We start from the raw sequence: 24295 nt of genomic DNA on the forward strand, positions 1-24295 counted from the left end.
GAACAGAAATAACGTATAGCGGAGGTTCCATTTCTATTCAATCAAATTTTCCTTCCTATATCTTACATTATCCCTCTGGTCTTATACTACAAAGAAAAATATCGATTTATACTAGTAATGTTTGTATCTAGTGATATTTTTCATTGTAAAATAGAATTTCGAGGAGGGATAATATAAAAAACATAACAAAAAAATTTGACGGAATGGAGAGATAACTCTTACCATGTATTTTTTTTCGCTCACGGATGTACGTATAAAAACTTCATGAATCGTTATTGAAAACATTTTCCGGATTAGATATAGATTAGAAAGTAGAAAGGTGCAAAAAAGAAAGAAAAAAAGATAGAGATAGAGTCAGAGAGATAGAGAGAAAGAGAAACAGATAAACAGACAGAGACAGAAATAGAGAGAGAGAGAGAGAGTCAGTATGACGATCCAGATAGTCACGTAAATAACAATGATAATCGATCGATTCTGCGCCATAAAATACCGTAGAATGACCAATCTTAATTACATAGAAATTTTCGATATATCGATTTTATGTCAAACGTGTCAAATTCTCACGAGTAAGCGTGCGAGTGGAGGGAATGAACGGACAGAATGGTACGATCGTTAACGATAATCGTGATGTAATAATAATAATCATCCTTGTTTAACTCGAAATGGCAATACTAATTTTCGATAATAGCTATTTTCGTAGTTGTACCGTGTTACGCGTCGTTGATATGCGAAATGCCACGCGTGTAAATCGCAAGCGTATAAGGATGCATGTAAACGAACCTATAAGGATGTACGAGATTTGCTCGTACATGGTTCATTGCGTGTACGCATACCATATATATAACTATATCTATCTATTTATTTCTTACACCTACGAACATTGCGAATACGCACTTATAAGTATCAACAAAATTTATTGCTTGCATTTATGCGTAATTGCACTTGAATGAAAGATGTGAATGAAAAAAAGCTGCTTCATGCGAAGCCAATAAAATTAAAATAATTACGGATTATCAGAGAAGCGTAAGCTTTCTACAATTTTTACATCACTTATTGAAAGATACTTTTAGATGAATATACGAAACTTCGATTGCTATTTTTTCTCTTCATATTTTATTATTATTGTCAATAGGACAATTGTAATAATATTAAAGAACAAGATTGCGAACTATTTTGATCAAGTATCAATTCTAATTTCATTGAAAACTATTATTATTAGACTACGTCTTAATTATATTAAACCGGTAACTGATTGAATATTGATTTCTCATTTATAGGAACGTTCAATATACTTGACCTTGTAAAATATAAATTCTGTGTAAGAGTTAAGTGAAAATATCCCATAGATAATTAGATAATACTAATCGTATAATCCATCTACATACATCGTAGTTATTTCATTAGGTACCTTCGTAGGGGAATCAAACAACGAAGTGGGAGACGAATATAAAGTAGCGTTCTGCGGTGAGAGGTTCTACAGTTAACGTTCAGTGCGTTTACCGTTCTTAGCTTGAATCGATTTATAGTATACGCGATATTAACAAGTGTCACGCGTCGGTTGCTTTTAATACAGTGCGACATAGTAACTTGGTATTATTTCCTGAGTAAAAATCAATGTAAGTAGGTCATTCATTTTAATCCTTTTCTCGTTGTCATATAAAATCAATTGTGGTATTACGAAGAAAAGAAAGTAATCGAGTTTGCACGAATATACACGTATATATTTTTTTTAATGTTAAGTGATTCTAATATTGGTTTATATTTTATCGATTGGAGTTTAAATCATTAATAAAAGAAGCTGCTAAAATCGCCACGTACAAATGTACATAAATAATTTGTTTCTGTAATCCATTCGTTGATATTATCGTACGTATTGGCACGTGCTATTCACTGTAAATAAGAAACTTCTAATTATCTCGTAGAAATGTCGATTCATCATCGTAATCATTGATTAATCTTTTTCCTGTTTCTTACAAATTACTATCTTTGTTCGTTATGATTCGTCTTTATTTTTAATCAATGTGACGTATTTTTAATGAAACAGGTTGTTGAGAATGTAATTGAATTTTTATGAAATAATTACCTTCAGACATTTTTTCGGACTATTTATATAATAATAAAGTTGATAAGATTGTACAATTTTATCTTCATTCGATAAAGATTTTACTTGTGACTTTTATATTTTATTTTATTATTTTTCGCTTTTAAATTTTCTTATTTTATCTTTCCCTTTCTTCCAGTATATATTAACTAAACTTATATTTAATTAGTTCAATTATTCAATAATGTACTCAACGTCGAATATCTATCATTTATTTTAATATTATTATTTTTTATTTACTTTTCAATATAAAATAACAAAAATATATATATATGTAACATTGCAAATAGATATATTGACAAATTATTTAGGCTCGTTGAAATAATCAGAATTGAAAATGTGATATCATTCTTTGAGTCTTCTCGTGAGAATAATCACCGTATTGTATACATTCGAATACGATGCGAAAAGATCATTATGTGTTTTGCGAGAAAGTCTCTAGTTTCGCACTATTTAGTTGAGTTGCATTCTGTATGGCCATGACTTAGATTGGCAGACACCGGATATGGACACCAAAGAGAAGTAAAAAGGAAGGATTGACGAAACAAATACTGCAGCATCCACGAATAGATCGATTTAGAATTTCGTTTATAAATAATTTTAATCGATCTCTTTATATAGAGCATTAATGTTCTTCTTCTTTTGCGATCGCATCTTAAAGTTAAATATTAATTGTTTTTAAATGGAAAATTTCTCAAAGGAAGATGCATAAAGTACAAAAAAATAAAAAAATCAAACGATCGTTAAGTTGTCATCGTATGTTATATTTTTCTATTTTCTATTTGCAGTATGTCATACAACCTATCGATAACAACAGAATGCGCGGAACCGTTCCTTGGGCCGACTCTTGGACAAAGTTGTCCAGGATCACAATTTTTGATGTTCATGTCGCTCGTGGACACATTCGTACGGGCTAAACAAGATATTTCCTTTCTTTGTGAAAGGGTCAAACCGATTGATCCACCAGAATATACGTATGATTTTATCGTCGTTGGAGGTGAGTATGTATTATATTGAAAGAGACAAAAAGAAGTATTATGATAAAAGTGTATCTTGCTTTACCGCTTACTGAAATCGATAAAAAGTGCTAGATTGAGGCCATTTACCTAGCTAACCGATATTTACGCTCGAGTTGACGAATGCTTTAACGAAAGATAAGTTCCGATCATACTTGTGTATAAGTTTTTTTGAGCGATATCTCTTCGTTACAATCTAATATGTCTATATATATTCCTTTTTATTTCTCTTTTATTAAGTTAGGTTACTATTGATAAAACAAATGTATCTCATAGAAGCATTTACGCAATTCATTATAAGGTAAAATTCATGATCGAATTATCATTAGTGAACGTTAATCCTTTCAGGATATGATGCAAGAATAATCGATTAATCGTTCCTTTTCGTAACAAGCAAGTAATCGATTAGATTCGATTGTACATAGAATCGATGAAAACACGGGTTTATTAAATGTTACACTTGGGCAATAAAGTCGGCTAACAAGAAATGTGTTCGTGTGAACAGTACATTCAGAAAAAGGAGATCGTCCTAATCTTTTCAGTCGCAATCATTTTTACAGTTCTTCGAGAGGACAAAATGTTAATTTGTAACAGTTCGTTGCTTGAAAATGCATTAGCATGCAAACGGTCTGAAAGCATCGATGCGTGATTTAAGGTGATTTTAAATTCGAGACAAAAGTAATAAAAGTTTATATTCTCATGGACAATTACCTTTGTTTCGCGAAATGCATGTGCTATATCTATCGGTTCGCGACCCTTGGCATCATTATTGCGATGATGAAATAAGGAAAAGTAAAATAAAAAATAGAAAAACTTAGAATTGTATGGTAAAACCAGTGCATAAGTTAGTGGCAGGAAGCCAATAGTGTTAGAGCAGTTGCTTCTTCATCAGGTTTATGATTAAAACTAATTTCTTTTTTTTAATTAAAACACTTCCTACACCGGTTATTATTATTCAGTAATATAGTGAATGCATGCGATTCGAATTTTACGATATATGGTAATGTAGACAATTGTGAGATTACTTACCTTGCGTATATGAATAAAAAACGAGAGAAGAGACGAGAGAAAGAGAGGGAGAGAGAGAGAGAGAGAGAGAGAAGGAAAGAATGAACGCAACTTGCGGAAGACGTTATCGACCGGCCTTAATTATCGCCATCGTTCGTTCGTCAGATTATTATCGTTCTGAATGTATAGATCATCTCTCCTTCTTCTTTTTTTTTTTTAGAAATACCGGTATTCGTACATGGCCGATCGATCGTGTAATCAACTCGAACTAGAAAATAACCAAAATACGAAAGTGGTATCGCGGAATCGTATCCTTTATTAGCGTTTACGGATATATAGTCTAATTAGAGGAGAAAGTAAGAGACTCGATATATTTGATGAGCAATTAAGAGCAACCGTCCGAGAAGCTACCGAAGCTACTATCCATTTTTTTCTCTTACCAGTATTAAGTTTCCTTTTATAACAGTTGCTGAACAATTTAGGAAGAATCGTCTTGCATTTCTCGATTCGTCGCTAAAGTGAATTCAATCGTAGCTTCGACGAACGATACTTCTGATGTAACGAAATTTCCGAGTATTATTTTTAATTGAAAAAGATTTGAAACGTCGTCCTCTAAAAATTCTTAAAATTGAGGAAAAGTTTAAAATGAAATTACGAAACAGAGTGTGCATGTGTGTGTGTGTGTGTGTGAAAGGAGGGGAAAAAAATTAGTGACTTCAATGAAGATTTTTCTGAACGATCACTAGTCATCTATAAATGTCTTCAGCATTATTCGTGCTCGTTGTTTTTACAGTCTTCTAGGTAAAAAAAAATATCTCCTCTAATTTTTCTTTGCCCTTCCAGCATACTTTTATCGTGTTTACAGAATCTATTGGAAATGTCGAAAAAACTCCATCAGCTGGCGATGACATGATTATTATTCGTCGATTATTTTTAAGCAGTATTTCCGAAATACGTGTTTATTGGCCAGAACTTTACAAATACTTTCTGTTTTTATTTCTTTATTTTCCATTCGATTCCTTTTTCCTGTATTTTTTTCCTTTCCATTCCCTTCTCTCTTAATTTCTCTCGATACGTATTTAGACACGATAATAATATTATATAAATCGAAATTTATTCAGTTGAGTGGCATGATTATTACATCGTTAATTTCTACCTCGTTGTTATCGAAACGAGATTCTCCCTCTCCTCATTTCTCACCTTTCTTTCAGTCCTCTCGCACCCCGAATCGCCGTTCGATCGAACAAAATGGTCAGGCCTGTGTAAGCTGCGTGCTTCGATAGGGGCAACGCGACTCCACGTTCCATTATTGGCTCGTGCACTGTTGGTCGACAGATATAAATTCTCGAAGGTAGCAAAACGCGCACGATGCGCTGGAGGACGTGCCATTGCATCTAGCACGGAAGGGTGAGAGAAAGGGTGAAGAGCCGTGCGTGAACTAGGACACCGACTAGTGGATCGTTCGATCGCGAGAGGCGCTAGGGAAAGAGGTGTTGGTGGCACATGATTTAAACAGGCCACCGAATTTTACATACTCTCTGTAATTTACATTTTCGGCGGGACCTACCAAAAGGAGAAAGAGAGATAAGCGTGACTGTATTCAATCGGTACTTGATAACCAATAGAGCTTTCATGGATAGTCAAATATCCGTGAAATATCCACTTTTCATTATAAGCTTTACGTAGATACAGTGAGATCGTGAAAAAAATGAGAAATCGTACGAAGAAATGTACATTGTCATAAATTGAATTTGTTAGAAGAGAATGATAAACTATTTCTTAACATCAAAGCAACTTATAAGAAACTTCAATGACATAGATTCACATGGCGAGCTATTAGAGATGATATAGTGTCATCGGATGTATCTTCGATTAGCTATATTATAATTTCCTCTCGTTTTTTCTCGGGATTCGCAAGGACACGTATGTATACAACCAGTTTCTTTTTTTAAAGAGAAAAACGAATGTAGGCGACAAATAGTATATCGTGTTGATTGATCTTACGTGACGCAAAGAGTAACAGAATTATTATCTACTATCAGAATTTTTAATGGATCCTTTAAATTTCATTGTTCCATTCTAAGAGAGAAGTAAGAGAAAAATGCAGATAACTAGGATATGTCGTCAGTAGATATATTTCGGATTGATAGAATCGATCGATAAGTTGCACGCAAAGGCGTGGATAAATGCGAAGTAAAAAATCGCAAGTGTGAAGATCATAAATGGTAGAAATTGAAAAAGAAGAGGATGTATTCACATAGACGCGGTAACATTTACATCGAACGATGTAGTAGAGTGTCGAATAGCTCTCAGTAGGTGCACATAACTATTCGCTCATTCTACTCACTACTTGGCTTATGCAAGTCTCTGGTTTTTGCCACTATGCCACGAACCGTTTTCACCTCTCATGCTCTCATGCTTCCTCGACTCGCACGCGCTCGTATTAGACCGATTGTGAACGGTAACGAGAATGAGAGAGGGAGAGAGTTTCCAGAGGAAGAAGAAATGTCGAGCAAGAGGAAGAAACCGAGCATGCGTCCAGTCTTATCGCCTTTATGAATTAAGAATTTACTAGCGTGAAAGGATAGACTCGCGTTTCGGTTCGTATCTCACGTACACGATTTTTCGCTCGAAACGAACGTACACGTACGCGAAGAAACGAGGATAAGAAAAAGTTCTACCAAGATCGACATTTTGATCGAATCTACCTTATCTGGATAATTTGTGCACTTGTAAATTTTATTATCTTGCAAAAAGCATGCTTCTGCGAAAACATTTTAAACAATCCATAAATTTCTACCGTTTCGTCCAATTTTAACGGAACATTTCTGCATATGATAATTTCGCATATGTCTTGTTCTCGTTATCACAATATTCATATTCAAACCAGGAAAAACAAACTAAAAGTGAACTGAAATATATTTAAGAAACAAGTGCAAAAATATTTGACTATTTGACTATTCAACTATAAAAATCTATTATGATTACATACGTAAATATACGACTCATTATTTATTTAGTCCACGTTTCATTCATCTATTTCTATCGTTACTATTGATTCTGTTATAACGATATTTCGAAACCTCCTATGATCCCTATAGAAACATCCAAGATATCGCGATTTCGCATCGTCGTAGGAGAAAAGTAACATGATTAGCTTCCTTTCCCTTTTTCCCTTTAAAGAAAGAGAAAGTGGGAAAGTTGTTGAAATTGGCAAGGCCAATAACGACGATCTCCTCTTTCGAGCGGTTCGTATTGTCGCACGAATAGAGGACGGCCAATTTCACCGATCTTCTGTCCCTCTATTTCTATCGATTATATCCTCTAAGACACCCTATATCGAACACGTGGAGAAGAAAACGATCTCAAGTAGGTGGAACGATAGAAGCGCGCTTCATTTTCCGCGCTATTACGTCTGAAAGCGAAACGAAGTCGCGGCTTCGATTTGTTGGATAGAAACGAAAAGAAACGTAAAAATATAATGACGGTATCGCGTATTAGTTTCCCTTTCAGGTTCTTTCTATCTCTGTTTCTATCTGTCCGTCTCCCACTTTTTCTCTCTCCCACTTTTTCTTTCTCTTATTCTCTCTTCCTCTCTGCTCTCTTTCCCTCTTCCCGCTCTCTTCCTCTCTTTCTCTCTCTCTTTCCCCTTCTCTTTCTTTTTCTTTCCCCCTCTTCTTCTTTCCATCTCTTTCCTTTCTCTCTCCCTGTCTCTGTCTCTCTCTCTTTCTTTCTCTATCTCTCTTATGTCTCAATACGTGCTATACTCGACCGGCCTCGAAAAGACATCAGGGTCAGTTGGACGACTAATTACCGTACATAACTTGTATGTGCACGCGGATGTGTCCGAACAGGTGTACGCGAAGACCATTATTCTTGTTCGCTTGTAGTTACAGTAACGGTAAAAAAGGAAATATGACTAACTCTTTTGGAAGAGGATAGGAAGGGATTATCGGTGAAAAAGAGCATTCTTTTTCGAACGATAACGTCGACGTTTTCGTATAAGCTATGCTGGTAACGCTCATAACGCTTTGCTACTCGACTGGAAACTAGGACGTGGCTGATAACCGGAGGGGCAATTTACAAATCTCGAAAGTACTCGACAAGCGTTCCGATTTCTGGATGGAACAAGAGAGTTCAACGACTGGTTTGCAGAGCTTAAATTAACATTTCGTTTGCAAGGTGCGCACAAAGGTGCGATAGCGTGCGACGCACGGTTAATCGTAGAGGATTCGGAGCTCTGAAAACGAACCTTTGCTTAGCTCTTCCTTCCTATCCGTATAATTATCTTCTCTTAGTCGGAGACCGAACGAGGAAGAGAGGGATGTAGACAAAGAGAGATAGAAGCAGAATACTCGGATAGACCTTCCTTTGATGCATTCGTTACTAATTATTTCAATCTATCTTTGTCCGAATACGTCGTACTCCCTAATGTTGTTAAATGATTTAGAATTCGAAATACAAACTTGGAGAAGCACATAGAAGGCAAATAACGGTGTAGCAATACAAGTGCGTGTACCGGTATACAGGCTACGATTACTAAAGCTGGTAGTCGACCATGGCCAAGGTCTTAACGGTTCACTTTCCAATACACTCTCGATAAACATTTTTTCGCAATCGTGCAATGATACTGCTAATTACGATTACCCGCGCGCGTTGAATCATCGTTGTATAACTTTTACCACGTACATACGTGAATGCACGTCAATTTTTTTTTTGATAACATTCGATATACGTCAATAAATGCGAAACATATAACACTTATATAGTTACGAATAAAAGTTTATATGTTATTCAATTAATTAGAATAAGCAACAATTAATGTTGGAATTTTCAATATCTTATATTTAAATAAAGAGCGCTAATATATTCTATCGAAAATTCTGACATTATTATTGGTCAATTTAATATAATATAAATTGATATATGAGGGTACACAACATTTTATATCGTATAGAGTGCTTCGTGGAGAGCGAAATGTCGTTTTCTTCGTTCGGAAGAACTGATGATTTAAGGGATACTTTTAAAGATCGACTGAATATCTAATTTTTCTTTATGCTAGGTGGATCGGCTGGTGCCGTAGTTGCTTCTAGATTGAGCGACATACCCGAGTGGAAAGTTTTACTTCTCGAAGCAGGTCCTGACGAGCCACCAGGTGCTAACGTTCCTAGTATGGTAGCGATGTTTCTCGGTAAGTTTCAACAGGAAATCTTAATTAACTCAGTAACGTGACCAGATATTTAGAAGTGAAAGGTTGTATATTTATAGAGTACTGATAAGGATGGAAAAAATTAGAATACTGTAATATAAATACTAAAACGTAACAAGTTTGTTGATTTAAGTTCCTTATGATAACTTTCTTATGATTATGGCGTGTATTCATTCGTTTTAACTTCGTTTCGTTTTAACTTGTACTTATATAAAGACTAAATAATCTTATTGATAGGTACTGAAATTGATTGGAAATATCAAACTACTAATGAGAGATATGCTTGTTTATCGAGTGGCGGATCTTGTAGTTGGCCTCGAGGTAAAAATCTAGGTGGAAATTCTGCACATAACGGCATGATGTATATTCGTGGACACGCAAAGGATTATGATAATTGGGCTGCCATGGGAAATGTTGGATGGACTTGGCAAGAGGTATCGGGGCATATCTACTTATGTTATCCCGTTAACCTATTAACCGGGAAATATTTGCGATCGGTGAACGTGGACGTATGAAATCTATTTTAATTAAAAATAAAAAAAAAAGATAACAGAATATAGACAAGAAGCTTTAGATAATTAATTCATTATGAAATGAAAAATTGAGAGATTCAACTATTTTTTAATCAACAAATACATAATTTATTTATTCTTTCATCAAAAAAAAAAAAAAATTAAATTTCGAATGAATCGAATTAACTTGTTCTTCTCATTAAGAAATGAATTAGCTGCTTGTTTCCGCAGAGCGATAATAATAACATATATTATGTTACTTATTTATGTTGATAGTAAAGAATAATACAATACGTCTTCCAAGAAATATTTTAAAATATGTCAATATATTTATTTGAATCGAATTAACTCATTCTCCTCATTAAGAGGTGAATTAGCTATTTGTTTCCGCAGAGCGATAATGATAACATATATTACGTTACTTATTCACGTTGATACTAAAGAATAACGCAATATGTTTTTTAATAAATAATTTAAAATACATCAAAGCACAACAGACGATTGTGTTTCGGACAAAGAAAATCTTGGAAAAGAATCTTAAATTGTCCGAGGCTTACACGTTAACATTACTACTTTGGTAAAATCATAGAGGAAAAAACAAAGGAAAAAAAAGGTCGTGATTACAAAGAGAAGCGTTTCATAATTGAGGAGAATCGTGTGAGAGTAATCACGTAACAATGATTTCCCAGGCCGAATGCTCACGATACACTTTCTCACATTTTCTTAGGTATTGCCATACTTCATGTGCTCGGAGAATAATACAGAAATTGATCGAGTTGGCAGCGAATACCATTCTGCCGATGGTCTTTGGACGATTGAAAGATTCCCTTGGCAACCTGAAATTACTCGCGATATTTTGAGCGCCGCTGCAGAGAGAGGATATCCGATTACTGAGGATAACAACGGTGCTCAATCAACGGGATTCACAGTAGCTCAGATGGCCAGCAAAGACGGAGTTAGAGTAAGCAGCGCTGACGCTTTTCTTCGGCCCATGCGCCATCGACGTAATCTTCATATCTCTCTTAATGCTACTGTCACCAAGGTCATCGTTGAAAATCTCAAAGCAGTCGGAGTCCAATACTATCAAGTGAGGAGAATATTCCTCGTAATAACGTTTCGTAAATTAGGATTTCGATAAAAGTAGACCTATCTTTCTTTCAGAATGGTAAATTTCGCGTAGCACGAGCTTCTCGTGAGATCATTATCTCCGGCGGTGCCGTAAATTCTCCTCAATTGCTATTGTTATCGGGAATCGGTCCGAAAGAACACTTACAAGCCGTCAATGTTTCCGTCGTTAAAAACTTACCAGGAGTCGGACACAACTTACAAAATCATGTGTCGTATACCCTCTCTTGGACTATTAATCAATCAAACTTATTCGATTTGAATTGGGCGTCTCTTCTGGAATATATTGCCTTTCATAAAGGACCTATGTCCTCGACCGGCATGTCCCAACTTACAGGAATTATACCGTCGAGCTATACCACACCTGATCATCCCGATATTCAGTTTTATTTCGGTGGATATCAAGCGGCTTGCGCAATTACTGGCGAAGTAGGAGCACTTATGGATAATCAAGGTCGTAGTATAAGTATATCTCCAACGAATGTTCAACCACGTAGTAGAGGTAATTTCGATAATAAATCGTAATTTTATAAAATGGGTATTTTCATGGACATAATGAAATTTTTAATTAATCGGTTTAAATCCATCTTACCATATTGTAAATATTTGTAGGAATCCTTCGATTAGCTAGTAATAATCCATTTGAAAAGCCGCTTATTTGGGGAAACTATCTGAGCGATCCAATCGATGCTGCTATTCTGGTTGAAGGCATACAGATCGCATTATCTTTCGCTAATACATCTGCAATGGCAAAATATAACATGAGTCTCAGTAATATGCCATTATCCGCGTGTTCTCAATATACATTTCTCAGTAATGAATATTGGAATTGTGCGATTCATCAGAATACAGGTCCTGAAAATCATCAAGCCGGATCCTGCAAGATGGGACCATCAAGCGATCCAATGGCTGTAGTAGATCCTCAGCTTAGAATTCATGGTATTAAAAATCTAAGAGTAGCAGACACGTCTATAATGCCTCAGGTGAATTTTTACATAGAACGTGAGATTATTATCGCATTAATAAAAGCAGATCGCATAATTAAAAATGTTTTCTTTAAACTTTTCAATTTATTTCATTTTTATTGAAATCTATCCTTGCTTAGACATGCTAATTCTTATTTTTTTCGAAGGTCACGTCCGGTAACACTGGTGCTCCAGCAGTTATGATCGGTGAGAGAGCTGCAGCGTTCATCAAGTCCGATTGGGGTGCTGGTGCAACACAATGGTACGGGAAAGCTACAACCTTTAGGAAAAACCTCCAATGGAAAGGCCATTAGTCATCAGCAATTTACCATGTTTCCTAGTTCTCGTTCGACGATCGACAGTTCGCTGGAATTCTTGCTATGGGGGATCAAATACATCGACTGGGACCAGGCTATCTGGTAGTAGTAATCCTGCATTCCCGGCTCGACTTCTAGTCCATGAAACATCGACTTTCTCAAAGCTATGCGACGTCGATGCGCCAATACAAGGCGACGAAAAAGACGAAACGGATCCAGCGGGATGCCCGCAGCGAACTGCCGTGAAACCTTCTTCCTTTCTTTCTTTCTTATAACTTCGTAGATACTCTAATATATATCCCGATCAATCGGTCCGAATAGAATCCTCTCGTGCGGTGGATACGAGAGGATACGACAATGTCCGTTATCATTGAGTCTTTCGAACAAATTCTTTTATGTTTCGTTCTATCGAGATACAGCAAGTACAACAAAAAGCTAAAAAATCCATTCTTTGTCGTTTTACGACTAACTGCAAGACGGACCTTCTACCATTCTATCTTGACTAATGATTCGTTCAAGAACAGCCGCTCCCACTTGTTTACCAATTAATATCCTCCAAGAACCAATAAAGCAACGACAAATAAAACGCGTCTGCTATATTTTTCTTTTGCACAGATGCGTATCTTTTAACTTTTTCCTATATAATTCTATTCGTTAAATTATCCTTTGATTACGGTATATTTGTGTTGGACAGTTTATGAATGAAATTGAATTTACATATCAATATCGATCTAGCAAAAGTTCTACATTTTTGGTGATTGCCATTATTAGAACCAAAGATTTCGGGAACTAGGAAAAATAAGACAAAACAAATGATTTAATTGAAGTTAATATATATATATATATATATATATATATATATATATATAAAACAGATTAAAATGAATTATTCATGTTAGACACCTAGCGTTAAAGTGTAGAAAATTGAAAAAAATGTAAATAAAAGCGTATTGATGTGACGCATCGGTCATTCCAATATAATTACTTTCTGTCTGATAATTATTATAATATACTTGTGATTACTAACCCTGAAATTTCATTATTCAATGGATTTTGAAAATTTATAACTCATATATAAACTCGATTAACGAAACACTTGTGTTTATCGAGATACATTGTAAAATTTCAATGATCAATGGAATTTGAAAACAGTCAGAATTAATTAGTGAATATTGTATGTATAAGTGATTTGAAACCCGGAAAGTCCCATATGTAGGTGCGTCAAAGAAACGACACCAAAAGTGATTATTCTATTCGTATGTTCCGATAGCATATACGTAGCATAATATATAACATCGTGTAATCACTCACGAACGTTTCGGTGAATATATCACCGGAAAATACAGCTATATAAGAAAGCAATGCGCAGTAGTCTCTTGTAGTCGCAAAGCATTGCAACGGATCGACAAGACGTATGTTAAATAAATCCGACGAGACAAATCAACCGATTCAAAATGGTATGTGTCCACTATAATGATTTTGTTATTAATTTCCATGACTCTTGATATTCGACATTGTTGAAACTTCGCGTTGTTATCTTGTTACATGATGATTTGAACAATCACATTACATAACGCGTAACTAAATGCACACTATACGACGGATTTTTGACACTGACGGCCGCGTATTTCACTAAAAAAATTCTCGCTAACCGTCGGTTTTCTCACGTACATGCGACCGCTTTTCGAGCGATCGTTCATAGTACAATATTATAATATATTTATTAAGAGGGAAAAATTGAAATCATGTCTACGTAATAGCGGACTATAAAGTAGAATTTTTTTTTTTCAATATTTCATCTTAGATAACGTTTAAAATAGAATGATCGTCGAAGAAATAGTAGGAAAGAGTATCTATCGATAAGTTAACAATACAATATAAAATGGCATTTGATATTGTTTGAACGATTATAGGCTTTGAGTAATTTGGTAGCGGAATCTCCCACTTGTTCACATCCATTCTGGGGTGGAATGCCGATGTCTGCTGTTTGTCAAACCAATCAGATGGCATTGTTCTTTTCGTTGCTAAACACTTTAGTAACTTTACATCCCAAGATAGGAGATCCTTGTGGGCGAGTCACGCCTGTGGAAAAGACTGAAATTATTTACGATTTTATTGTTGTAGGAGGTAAGACGAAAAGGACGCGTATTAATCGATCGAATACACTTTTGTAAATATTTCAATAAGATGTAAATATTAATCGATGTCAGGTGGAGCCGCTGGGTCAGTAGTGGCTGCTCGATTAAGTGAAATCGACAAGTGGAAGGTACTTTTAATAGAAGCTGGTCCAGATGAACCAGCCGGTGCGGAAATTCCAAGTTATCTACAAGCTTATCTCGGTAACACATATGTTCTATTTGTTTGCCTATATATGCGCAATTTAAAAAATTTTAATATTTGAAAAAAAAACCAAGCGTTTTGTGTTTCTCAGGAACATCTTTAGATTGGAAATACAAAACTACAAATGAATCGTATGCCTGCTTAGCTAACAACAAAAGTTGTAGTTGGCCGAGAGGCAAAAATCTGGGAGGTTGTACCGCTCATCATGGTATGGCTTATCATCGGGGACATGCTAAGGATTACGAACGTTGGTATGAAATGGGGTGCAAAGGTTGGACTTGGAAGGAGGTAACATTTATTCATAAAAGCTTTAAAAAAATTGATAATGTATAACAAAAAATTTTGATAAGTAACGCGTCATTAGATATAGACGCGTATAAAACTTTATTGTTAAACGATAAAAATTTTATTTCCTAATTGATTTTTTGCAGGTATTCCCATATTTCTTAATGTCCGAGGATAACCGAGAGATTGGTAGAGTTAGTTCGAAATATCATGGTACTGGTGGAGTCATGACAGTAGAAAGGTTTGTATTATTCTTTGAGATCTCCATCTTTCGTTAAAAATTTTCAATACATCTTCTTACATGTAATTCGTACAAGTACTCCAATTTTAAAAGTAACTTCTCCTAGATAAATATATCTATGATCGAACATGCCTACACTAAATTAAAAAATGAGTTTGTCAGGTTTCCATGGCAGCCCGACTTTGCTTGGTCTATTCTTGAAGCCGCCAACGAAACAGGTTTGGGAGTATCCGAAGATCTGGTAGGCGATCAAATAACAGGATTCACGGTGGCCCAAACTTTGAGTAAAAATGGTGTGAGACAAAGTACCGCCGCTGCATATCTTAGACCGTATAGAAATAAAAAGAATCTCCAAGTTATTCTAAATGCCACTGTCACTACCGTTCTTTTAAGGAGAAAGAAAGCTTACGGTGTGAAATATGTGAAGGTAAAAAAATACTTTTTATCAGATTATCACTTTTCTGTGTAAATGAGGAAATATTTTGTTATGTTAATATTTACTTGTCACTTTATTTAATATTCATGCCTTGCTTATCCTGAATACATTATTAAATAGTAAGGAATTTCCTGTAACATTTATAAAAAACGTTATCGGAACAGTACAGTAGTTTTCTTCAAAATATTTTTATCGCTACGTTTTAAATAACTTTTAATAAAATTAAAAATAATTAACGAGGAAGCAAAAAAATGATATCAAACTACGATAATGAAAATTGAACAATGAAATGATCCAATACGATAATGAAAATTATTAAATATATTTTAGAATGGAAAAACCTATACGGTAAAGGCAAAACACGAAATAATATTATCCGGAGGAACAATAAACTCACCGAAAATATTACTTGACTCCGGAATTGGTCCCAAAGAAGTTTTGAAGTCTGCGAAAGTTCCCGTGGTGCACGATCTACCAGGAGTTGGTGAAAATCTACATAACCATGTATCTTATGGTCTAGATTTTACCTTAGATCAAGTGCCCCAATCGCAATTGAACATTGATTCCTCTGATTTGTATATTTACAATCAGACCGGCCCATTATCGTCAACCGGTTTAGCTCAAGTAACCGGTATATTTCCCTCAACTTTTACTACCAAAGATGATCCTGATATTCAAATATTCTTTGCCGGCTACCAAGCGGTTTGTAAAAGTAAAGTAGCCATTGCCGATCTAGTAACGCACGATAACCGAGAAACTGTCAGATTCACGTCTGTAAATCTCCATTCCAAGAGCAGAGGTAAATGTTTAATTTTGAATTTTATCGGTTCCTATCCGTGGATATTATTTTATTATCCCATTTATTTTAGGGCACATAACGATAAAATCTAATGACCCGTCCAAGTCACCAATCATATGGAGCAATGAACTCAGTCATAAACAAGACATAGAAATTATTCTTGAGGGAATTCGCATTATTCAACGTTTAGCTAATTCTTCGGTAATGACGAAACATAAATTGACACAGGTTAAAGAGCCATCAGAACAATGTTCTCACTATGAATACGACAGCGATGATTATTGGAGGTGCGAAATACAATGGTATACGAGACCAGAGAATCATCAAGCCGGTACTTGTAAAATGGGTTCTTCCGACGATCCAATGGCTGTTGTTGATCCTACATTGAAAGTCATTGGTATCGAAGGATTGAGAGTAGCCGATGCATCGATTATGCCACAAGTAAGAATTCCAGTTGATAGTTTAGATATTATTTTATAATTTTGACTTCTTATAGAAGTAAATAATTTTTCCCGATTTATTACAGGTTGTTTCCGGCAACCCCGTTGCTCCAATCAATATGATTGGAGAAAGATGCGCAGATTTCATTAAAAAAATCTATATGAATTAAAAATATTTAATCATGTAAACCCTATATATATATATATATATATATATATATATATATATATATATATAGTAGACAAAAATTACTACTAAATATATAAATTAATCAAAATCATAAGATAAAATATGGATGTTTGTTCTATTTTATATTATAAGATTTGTATTTCGCGCAGTAACATCGTAACGTAGTAAGAAAATTTTTCGTTGATAATAAGATGAATAAGGAATAGAAAAACGAATAAGAAGAGGTCCGCTTTTGCCAAGGTTATACTTACGTTATTTCGCCTCTCAGTTATTAAGATAGAAAGGAAGGGAAATGCAGTAACGGGAAATGGGGTGGAGAATGAGGAGAAGAAAGGATAGGAGGTTGGGAAAATGGTTTGGTATATAAGGAGACAGTGGTTACGTTGGTGGTCGTAGAAGGTGGAAGCATAGAGAGGTCCACTCGACCTCCTTAAACTCACGAGCTTATACGGGAGAGCGATTTCGTGACCCTTCGTCTGACCTCTTTGGCTACTCATATATCCGGACTCTTTCGATGTTAGCTACAGACTAACTACTGCTAAGATAACGTTTCTTTTGCGAATATTTAAATCGTTTTAATTATTTTTATCTATATATATCGATGTGTTTGCAATTAGTACTTTTTCTTCAAATTCTAATTTCTTAGTATAATTCGTAATTGTACGACTATACTAAGTTACAATAAAACAACTTTAAGAAAGTTCTATATTTTGTTCGAGTAAAGAATCAATATCCTTATGTATTAAACCGTACACGTAGTAAATTTCTATAATTTTACGATGTCTCTTTATCATCATGTTTTAGCAGTAAACACCTTGATCACAAAATCGATAATGAAATTCTGAAACTTTTTTAATTTCGCGAACAGTGGACGTATCACGCTAGATTGTTAATCAGAGAAAGTGCTTTCAAAATATTTCACATCAAAAAGGATTAACGATAGTTATCGAATAATCTGTGAATATGTAATAAGAGAAGTTTTAAGTCATTTACTATAACTTTATCGAAGTGTAAAGGAATAATAATATTAAGGAATTATATGAATTCAAAATTGGTCGATCACTTGTATCGATAAGCAGATGGCTTGAATTAAAGGAAAAATTTGAGAATCACTGGCTTCCAGTCGATAGCGAAGGTGTTCGGTATGAGTTATACGTGCAAGTTGTACAAGTCCAAGCAGATGATGAGATAAACAAATTATAAATAAAACATTGAATATCGTAGCGATGTAGCCAGGCATCCATTCGCAACCATACTATACGCATTCCTCGTCATTCTCGTCGCCGTCCTCAACGTCGTCCCCAACATCGTCGTCGTCGTCGTCGTCGTCGTCGTCGTCGTCGTCGTCGTCGTCGAGCCAGAAGCGTAACGACTGCTTTGAATTTCATGAGGGTGCGAATGAATTCATGGTGGGATGGCGCAGCTGGCCCCGGAGACTCGACGACTTCAAACGCCTCCTCTGGCCTCCTCTCTACACCCTAACGCCTCCACCTCTACTAACGCCAGTAGACGAAGTAATTCGTTAAATTCTTCTTGTGTTATGACTATTTTTTGTTATTTTTTCGTGATTTTTATTTAAATCTCCCTCGGAATACGTTCGAGACTGAATATTTCGAGACCGAGAAAAAAAAACACTAATTGCGTTAATTGTTTTCTGACGAATATCGCTCCATTTCGATTTTTGAATAATATCAACGGTATGAAATGCAATAGAGATTTTCTCGTTTTCTGATTCGTTCGAAATCCCAGATTTACGTAAATTCGAAAGAATACGAAACGTAAGAGACAGAGAAAGGAGAAGAAAATCTTTATATGTATCCGGTTGATAGAAATAGGATTTGGTAGTTACAGAAGTTGGATAAAGCCGATAAAAGAGAAGTGTCCGTAAGAATCCCCAAAATCACGGTCCTAATATTCTCTCTTTCTCTTACTCTCGTTCTTCCTCCCTTTCTCTCTCATTTTCCAGAAATCCGATTAAATTGCACGAGCTTTTCCCACTCGTTATAACAAAATTTCTGCCGCCTCGTTACATCCTACTGTCGACACGCTTTGATGTTAAATTTATAACTTTCAAAGTTGTTAATCAGATATTTCATGAAACATAAAACTTCATCATAATTGTACACATGCTACGATCGAAAGAAAAGCAAAACCGATAAACAAATCATTAAATATTTTTACGTTAGAGTGTAATTAATTATGCATATTATAATATTAACACTTGATCTTAATAGTTTCATTTGGAAATAACAAAATACTTATTCATTATAGGGGATTTTCATTTATTAAAATTTTAAACATGATTTAATATTTTCAAAATTCTCATATATATTCAGTTCATTGCAAATTAAACAAAATATAAGTACGGCGTATAATTGAACTCTTTTTTAAAATATCTACGTAATTCTAAATCAGAGATAATTGATGAATAACAGAGTTTCATTGTCAAACTCTTATTAAAATACTTGTATTCTATTGAAATAAATTTTCCTATAGGAATGACATAAAAGTTGTTTTTAAAGGTGGTAACAAGTTCGATCGATTCAACAGCATTGCAAGAAACAAATATATAAAACTAGAAGTCTACGTTTAATACCTTTCAAGAAAATTTCATGTGCAAGAGAGATCGTGATACTTCAACCCGCCTTCGCGTCTTTCCATGTACGAACAAATTCATGTACATTTGACGTGTCGGGGATCAAGACAACAAATCCGTGACGGTAGCTCACTGTCGTTGGTCCACTGAGCCGTGACAAAACGGGATAGAACGAGAAAAACAGAGAGAAAGAGAGAAAGAGAGAGAGAGACTGAAAGTAAACGTGCGAAAGGAGAGGATCGCGAAGCGTCTCTAAGCCAGGTAGGCTTAAGGCAACGTAACTCAGCTCCGTAACGGAGCTAAAATATTTTGTCGTTGCCTCGTTATTTATCCTGCCAGAGAAAGTTGTTGTTCTCGGTGGTAGTCGTAATAAATGTCCTACAAGGCTTGCAAGCTTCTCCTGGACGCTTTGGCGTTCTCACGTGTGTGCGCGCACGTGCATCTTCGTACGGGTCGAAAAAGAAGAGAGTTCGAAATAGTACCGGTCTTGAAATCTGTGTCGTTATCTGACTTGGCTCATCCTCTTTCCTCTCACCTTGTTTCTTGCTCTTTTTCTATTCTTTCTTTCTTTTACTTCTTCTTATTCTTATTCTTCGTATATTTTTGTTAGTTTTTTCACAAACAGAAGCTCCCGAGTTTTTGGCGCTACGCCGCGACGTACAAGGTGCTGGTGAGGTAGAACAAAAAGACGAGAAAGTTGCTCGTTGACTTACTCGAGAGATCCTACTCGTTCTTCTTGGCGAGGATTCTCTAAACTTTTATCCTGTGCTGTTCGAAGGAAACGAAGGCTCAAAGGATTCACGCAAATTATCATCTTCCAAAGAAAGTGGATGCAGTTTTGTGAGCCGAACTGATGCACTATCCAAGTCAAAGTTTCTGCTTCTTGAAAGATTACTGATCGATCGATCTCGGATCAACGAATATGAAGGGAGAACAACGCTCGCGTCTCGGATCGATGAATACTTGTTGCATTATTTGTCATGTCTTTTTCAGAAAATATGATTCTTACAAAATCAAATATTTGGTACAGAAACGAATTAAATTCGCCGATATGATGTAATAAAGATTTAAAAAATTGAGACAAATAAACTCTAAGAGATAACGCAAAATCATAATTCGTGACTTCGTTAATTGTTATAGGAATACTTGACATCGAATTTGTAAATAATTATTTGAATTTACAACCATCTAAATCAATTAACTTCGAGAGAGATTTCACATATCCTTAAATATATCTCCATTAGCAACTGTCTCTTAATATCCTTTGAATGGAAATGCTACCTTAATGAAAATTAATTCACCGTCCCATCAAGTACAGTCAAATTGTGTTTAAACGATGAGGAGAAACGAACGAGAGGACAATCAGTGTCGTAGAATTTAATTCAAACATGTTCCTTTCCTGTAGAATTTAAACGTGCACGCAACCATTGTCTTGCACTTCAAAATGTATTTATACACTATTATAAAATTTGTTTAAGTTTTCATGTTATGAACAATTAATTTATTCCATTTCTATCTTCCTTTTATGATTATATTCATGCGATGAAATTGTTTGTTTTGTATGTCAAAACACTTACCTAGGAACTTATTGCTGCCAGTATTTTCTCTAACGAATAAAACTAATAACAACTATAATTCTCATTCGCTCTTCTGTTTTCTCCTGTTATCAATAACAAATATTGGCATGTACGATTCGTAGAGATGTAAAAATAAAAAAATATAAAAGGCCATTCCGCAGTGGTGCAATACTTTATTGGGACATACATATATTCGAACTACCTTACAATTACATACAACAAAATAGAAAATGGAACGATAAATTTTTAAACGATATGTATCACTTTGTTTCTAAATTTGAACGCTAGATCTGAAGAATTATGGCCTTTAATTAACGTAGTAACGCATCAATTATGGTTATAGGATAATAATTCTAAGAACAGAAACAATTTCGAAATGTTGGAAAAGACAAGATAAAGTCAATGCTGTATTATTCGAATATGTTTTTATGAGCAAAAATTCTAGATTACACCGTAGATCGTGTTTAGAGAAAGAAAGGGAAAGAGAGGAAAATAGAGAGAGGGAGAGAGAGAGAGAGAGAGAGAGAGAGTAAAGAGAGAGGTAGTAAACGCTAAACGAAATAGCAGGATTGTAATGATTTTATCGTTGTATTATATCGGGTAGAGTGAGTATAGAGTAGGGCTGTGATACGCGTGAAAGGCGATCCTATTTCACCCCCGAATGAACGCACTCGAATTGATCGTGTTGACCGATCCGATCGAGATACCGTAGTTACCGTTCTCACCCCGACACGCGCTCGACCTTCCGCACCCCTTTTTTTATTGTACGCACGCTTTCCTACAGAACAATTCGTGTCTCCGAAAAGATCGACAGCGTGCTATACGCTATTTTTTTAATACAATTTTTACTAACAAAATCGTTTGGCAACACATTTTTCTTTGCAGTTTAATACGAACATGACATGGTTGATCGTACGTTTCATTTCTAGTTTTTCTTTGGACAAATATAAAATTCTGGGTTATAAAACATATGGCAACACTGACGTGAAAAACAAGATAACTGTTATCTATGCTATTTTTTAACTTTGAATAAATAAATGGAGAGGGCTTCTAAACTTTTTGTTTTAACAATCATTTTCGATAATATTTTAAAATCATGTCAAAACGTAAATAATTTTAAAGAAGAAAAGAGAGAGCCTATAAAAAATTAATAAAAAGGAAAATACGAAAAATAAAGATTTCGAGTTTTGCAAAAAGAGATTTTTTAAAATAGGGTCATTGACATCGATGATTAGATAGATGTTCAACATGCATCGACGCAGAAAATTGTTCTCGAATCAGTTTACGATAGTACCAAACGATCGATCATGTGGAGATACACGCATCGAAAGAGAAGGAAAAAGAAAAAGAGGGCTGTTGAGTTCTCGTTGCTGACTAAGCGTTATTGCATTTTTTCCAATTAGTCCTTATCGCGTCGGATTATTGCAAAGATCGGAAAGGCGGGAGCTTGTGCGTGGGAGAAGAGAAGCACGTTATTACGTTTTCCACGCGAGGAATTACGTTCGCCGCGGATTAAAATTGCAATTAGATCGATAAACGAGAAAAAAAGGAGGGAGACAGGAAAAACGCATAAATAAAATGATATATATGTGAGACAAAGAGAGACACATTTCATTTGATTCTCAATAATAACTTTAACTTTTACATAAAATTCAAATATCATATTTGTTGACAATTAAAAAGAAGTATTATACTATGCGCACTGTTAAATTTATTCCGTCGGGGGTAAACATTAATACAGGAAAATTATTTCCTCGATTATAAGAGAGCTTTTAAATAGAAAAACATCCATGGACCTGCAGCACTTGCAGAAAATTCTACAGTAAGATATTGCTGTCACTCGGATCAACGTGTTCACGGCACGTACATATATGTCTTATTATCCGTAACTTCCTCGGCTTTTAATAGTATATGATCCAATTATTACGGTTTTATTAAATGAGAACGCAAAAGAAGAGTCACCGTTTGTACACTATTTCTCCAGTTTCATGCTAATCCTACAACGACAGGAGCAATGTACATTTTTATTCTCGACGGTATAACAAAAAACATTACGGTTTAATCTTTCTCAAGAAAATTTTACTTTGTATTTTCACATGGTACGGAGTTGCTGATAACTTTTCAAAATATCTTGAAGCATACTAATGTTTCGTTAAAATAAGGATACAAGTATGAAATATGAAATCGAAAGCAATATACGCTCTCTCAAGGTAAAATAATAGCATGAATTATAGCTTTATATGCAAAAAAATAAAAATTAGAGGTAATAACAGAATGAATACAAATAAACGAATTTAACCGAGTCAACAATTAGCAAAGTGCTGAGTTTGCAGAGCGTACTAAGTAATGTTTGATACGACTGCTAGCTCTAATATTCATCATCGACATGGATTTCTCAAAAATTGAACATTATTCTCGAGGCGTGTATCAATCTCCGTACCGAAATTAATCATATAAGGATGAATTAGAGGAAATTTTAGTGGATGATTAATTAACTGCATTATATTTAAAATCTCGGGAAAGAATCGTTTACATAATGATTTTATTTTATAATTTAATCTACAAATAAATCGACCTATTAAGGGCCGAATAATTATAGGAAGTACCTGCTACTATTTTTCGTCTTCCACTTTTAACAAAGCAAAAATCGAAATTGATACCGAAAAAGTATAGTTGGAGTGACGAGAGAAGTAATAAAAGAAGTTCAGGTTATGACAAAGAGAAAGAATAGAGAGAAGACGAAAAAAGTTAGCATGGCGTCCGAAGTTGACTTAAATATATCGGTGGGTAAGAAAAGTGGGTCATTTTTAGTGGTTTTGATCGTTCGAAGCTAGTTGCGCGGAAACGATACCGTTTCTTTTAGATGCTCCTCGGTTTAATTAGTCCAATTACGTTTAATAACTGCTCTATCTGCTCGATCTACGAATTCATATCGAAGGGATATTTGCGATCGGTACTGAGCTGTATCTACTTGTTTTAAAAAATTCTCCATTTATCCGAGGAGCAATAGAATAATTTTTCTTGCATATTTTCTTGAAATATAAATTATTAATAAGAACTTTTTTATTAAAATATCTGCAATAAAAATAAATACGATGATATGATTTCAGTTTAAGTGAAAAATAAGAAAATCCAGAT

At 34.9% G+C, this 24295-nt stretch overlaps 3 protein-coding genes across 4 annotated transcripts in view; 2 read left to right on the forward strand and 1 right to left on the reverse strand.

Annotated features, from left to right (window-relative positions):
- The window catches only part of LOC127066456 (nephrin-like), a 268358-nt gene that overhangs the window by 193654 nt on the left and 50409 nt on the right, over positions 1–24295 (reverse strand). The gene's annotated exons all lie outside the window — the stretch shown is intronic.
- LOC127066457 (glucose dehydrogenase [FAD, quinone]-like) lies at positions 1453–13094 on the forward strand. The gene is made up of 9 exons (XM_051000235.1): positions 1453–1616; positions 2890–3098; positions 9188–9316; positions 9572–9768; positions 10574–10933; positions 11008–11473; positions 11584–11954; positions 12104–12198; positions 12278–13094. Exons 2-9 carry the CDS (start codon positions 2891–2893, stop codon positions 12357–12359), a joined length of 1908 nt encoding a protein of 635 aa, XP_050856192.1. The 5' UTR covers positions 1453–1616; position 2890; the 3' UTR covers positions 12360–13094.
- On the forward strand, positions 13565–17688 carry LOC127066458 (glucose dehydrogenase [FAD, quinone]-like). The gene is made up of 9 exons (XM_051000236.1): positions 13565–13710; positions 14167–14380; positions 14464–14592; positions 14685–14881; positions 15025–15119; positions 15282–15546; positions 15886–16354; positions 16425–16795; positions 16881–17688. Exons 1-9 carry the CDS (start codon positions 13708–13710, stop codon positions 16962–16964), a joined length of 1827 nt encoding a protein of 608 aa, XP_050856193.1. The 5' UTR covers positions 13565–13707; the 3' UTR covers positions 16965–17688.

Source organism: Vespula vulgaris, chromosome 9, assembly GCF_905475345.1.
Source record: "Vespula vulgaris chromosome 9, iyVesVulg1.1, whole genome shotgun sequence".
Lineage (NCBI taxonomy): Eukaryota > Metazoa > Arthropoda > Insecta > Hymenoptera > Vespidae > Vespula > Vespula vulgaris.

Coding starts and splice junctions, on each gene's coding strand:
- LOC127066458 (XM_051000236.1), top strand. Junction 14,593..14,684: donor TTATCTACAAGCTTATCTCG/GTAACACATATG, acceptor TGTGTTTCTCAG/GAACATCTTTAGATTGGAAA. Junction 14,882..15,024: donor AAGGTTGGACTTGGAAGGAG/GTAACATTTATT, acceptor GATTTTTTGCAG/GTATTCCCATATTTCTTAAT.
- LOC127066457 (XM_051000235.1), top strand. CDS start 2,891: ATGTCATACAACCTATCGATAACAACAGAATGCGCGGAACCGTTCCTT. Junction 3,099..9,187: donor TGATTTTATCGTCGTTGGAG/GTGAGTATGTAT, acceptor TCTTTATGCTAG/GTGGATCGGCTGGTGCCGTA. Junction 11,955..12,103: donor ACACGTCTATAATGCCTCAG/GTGAATTTTTAC, acceptor TTTTTTTCGAAG/GTCACGTCCGGTAACACTGG.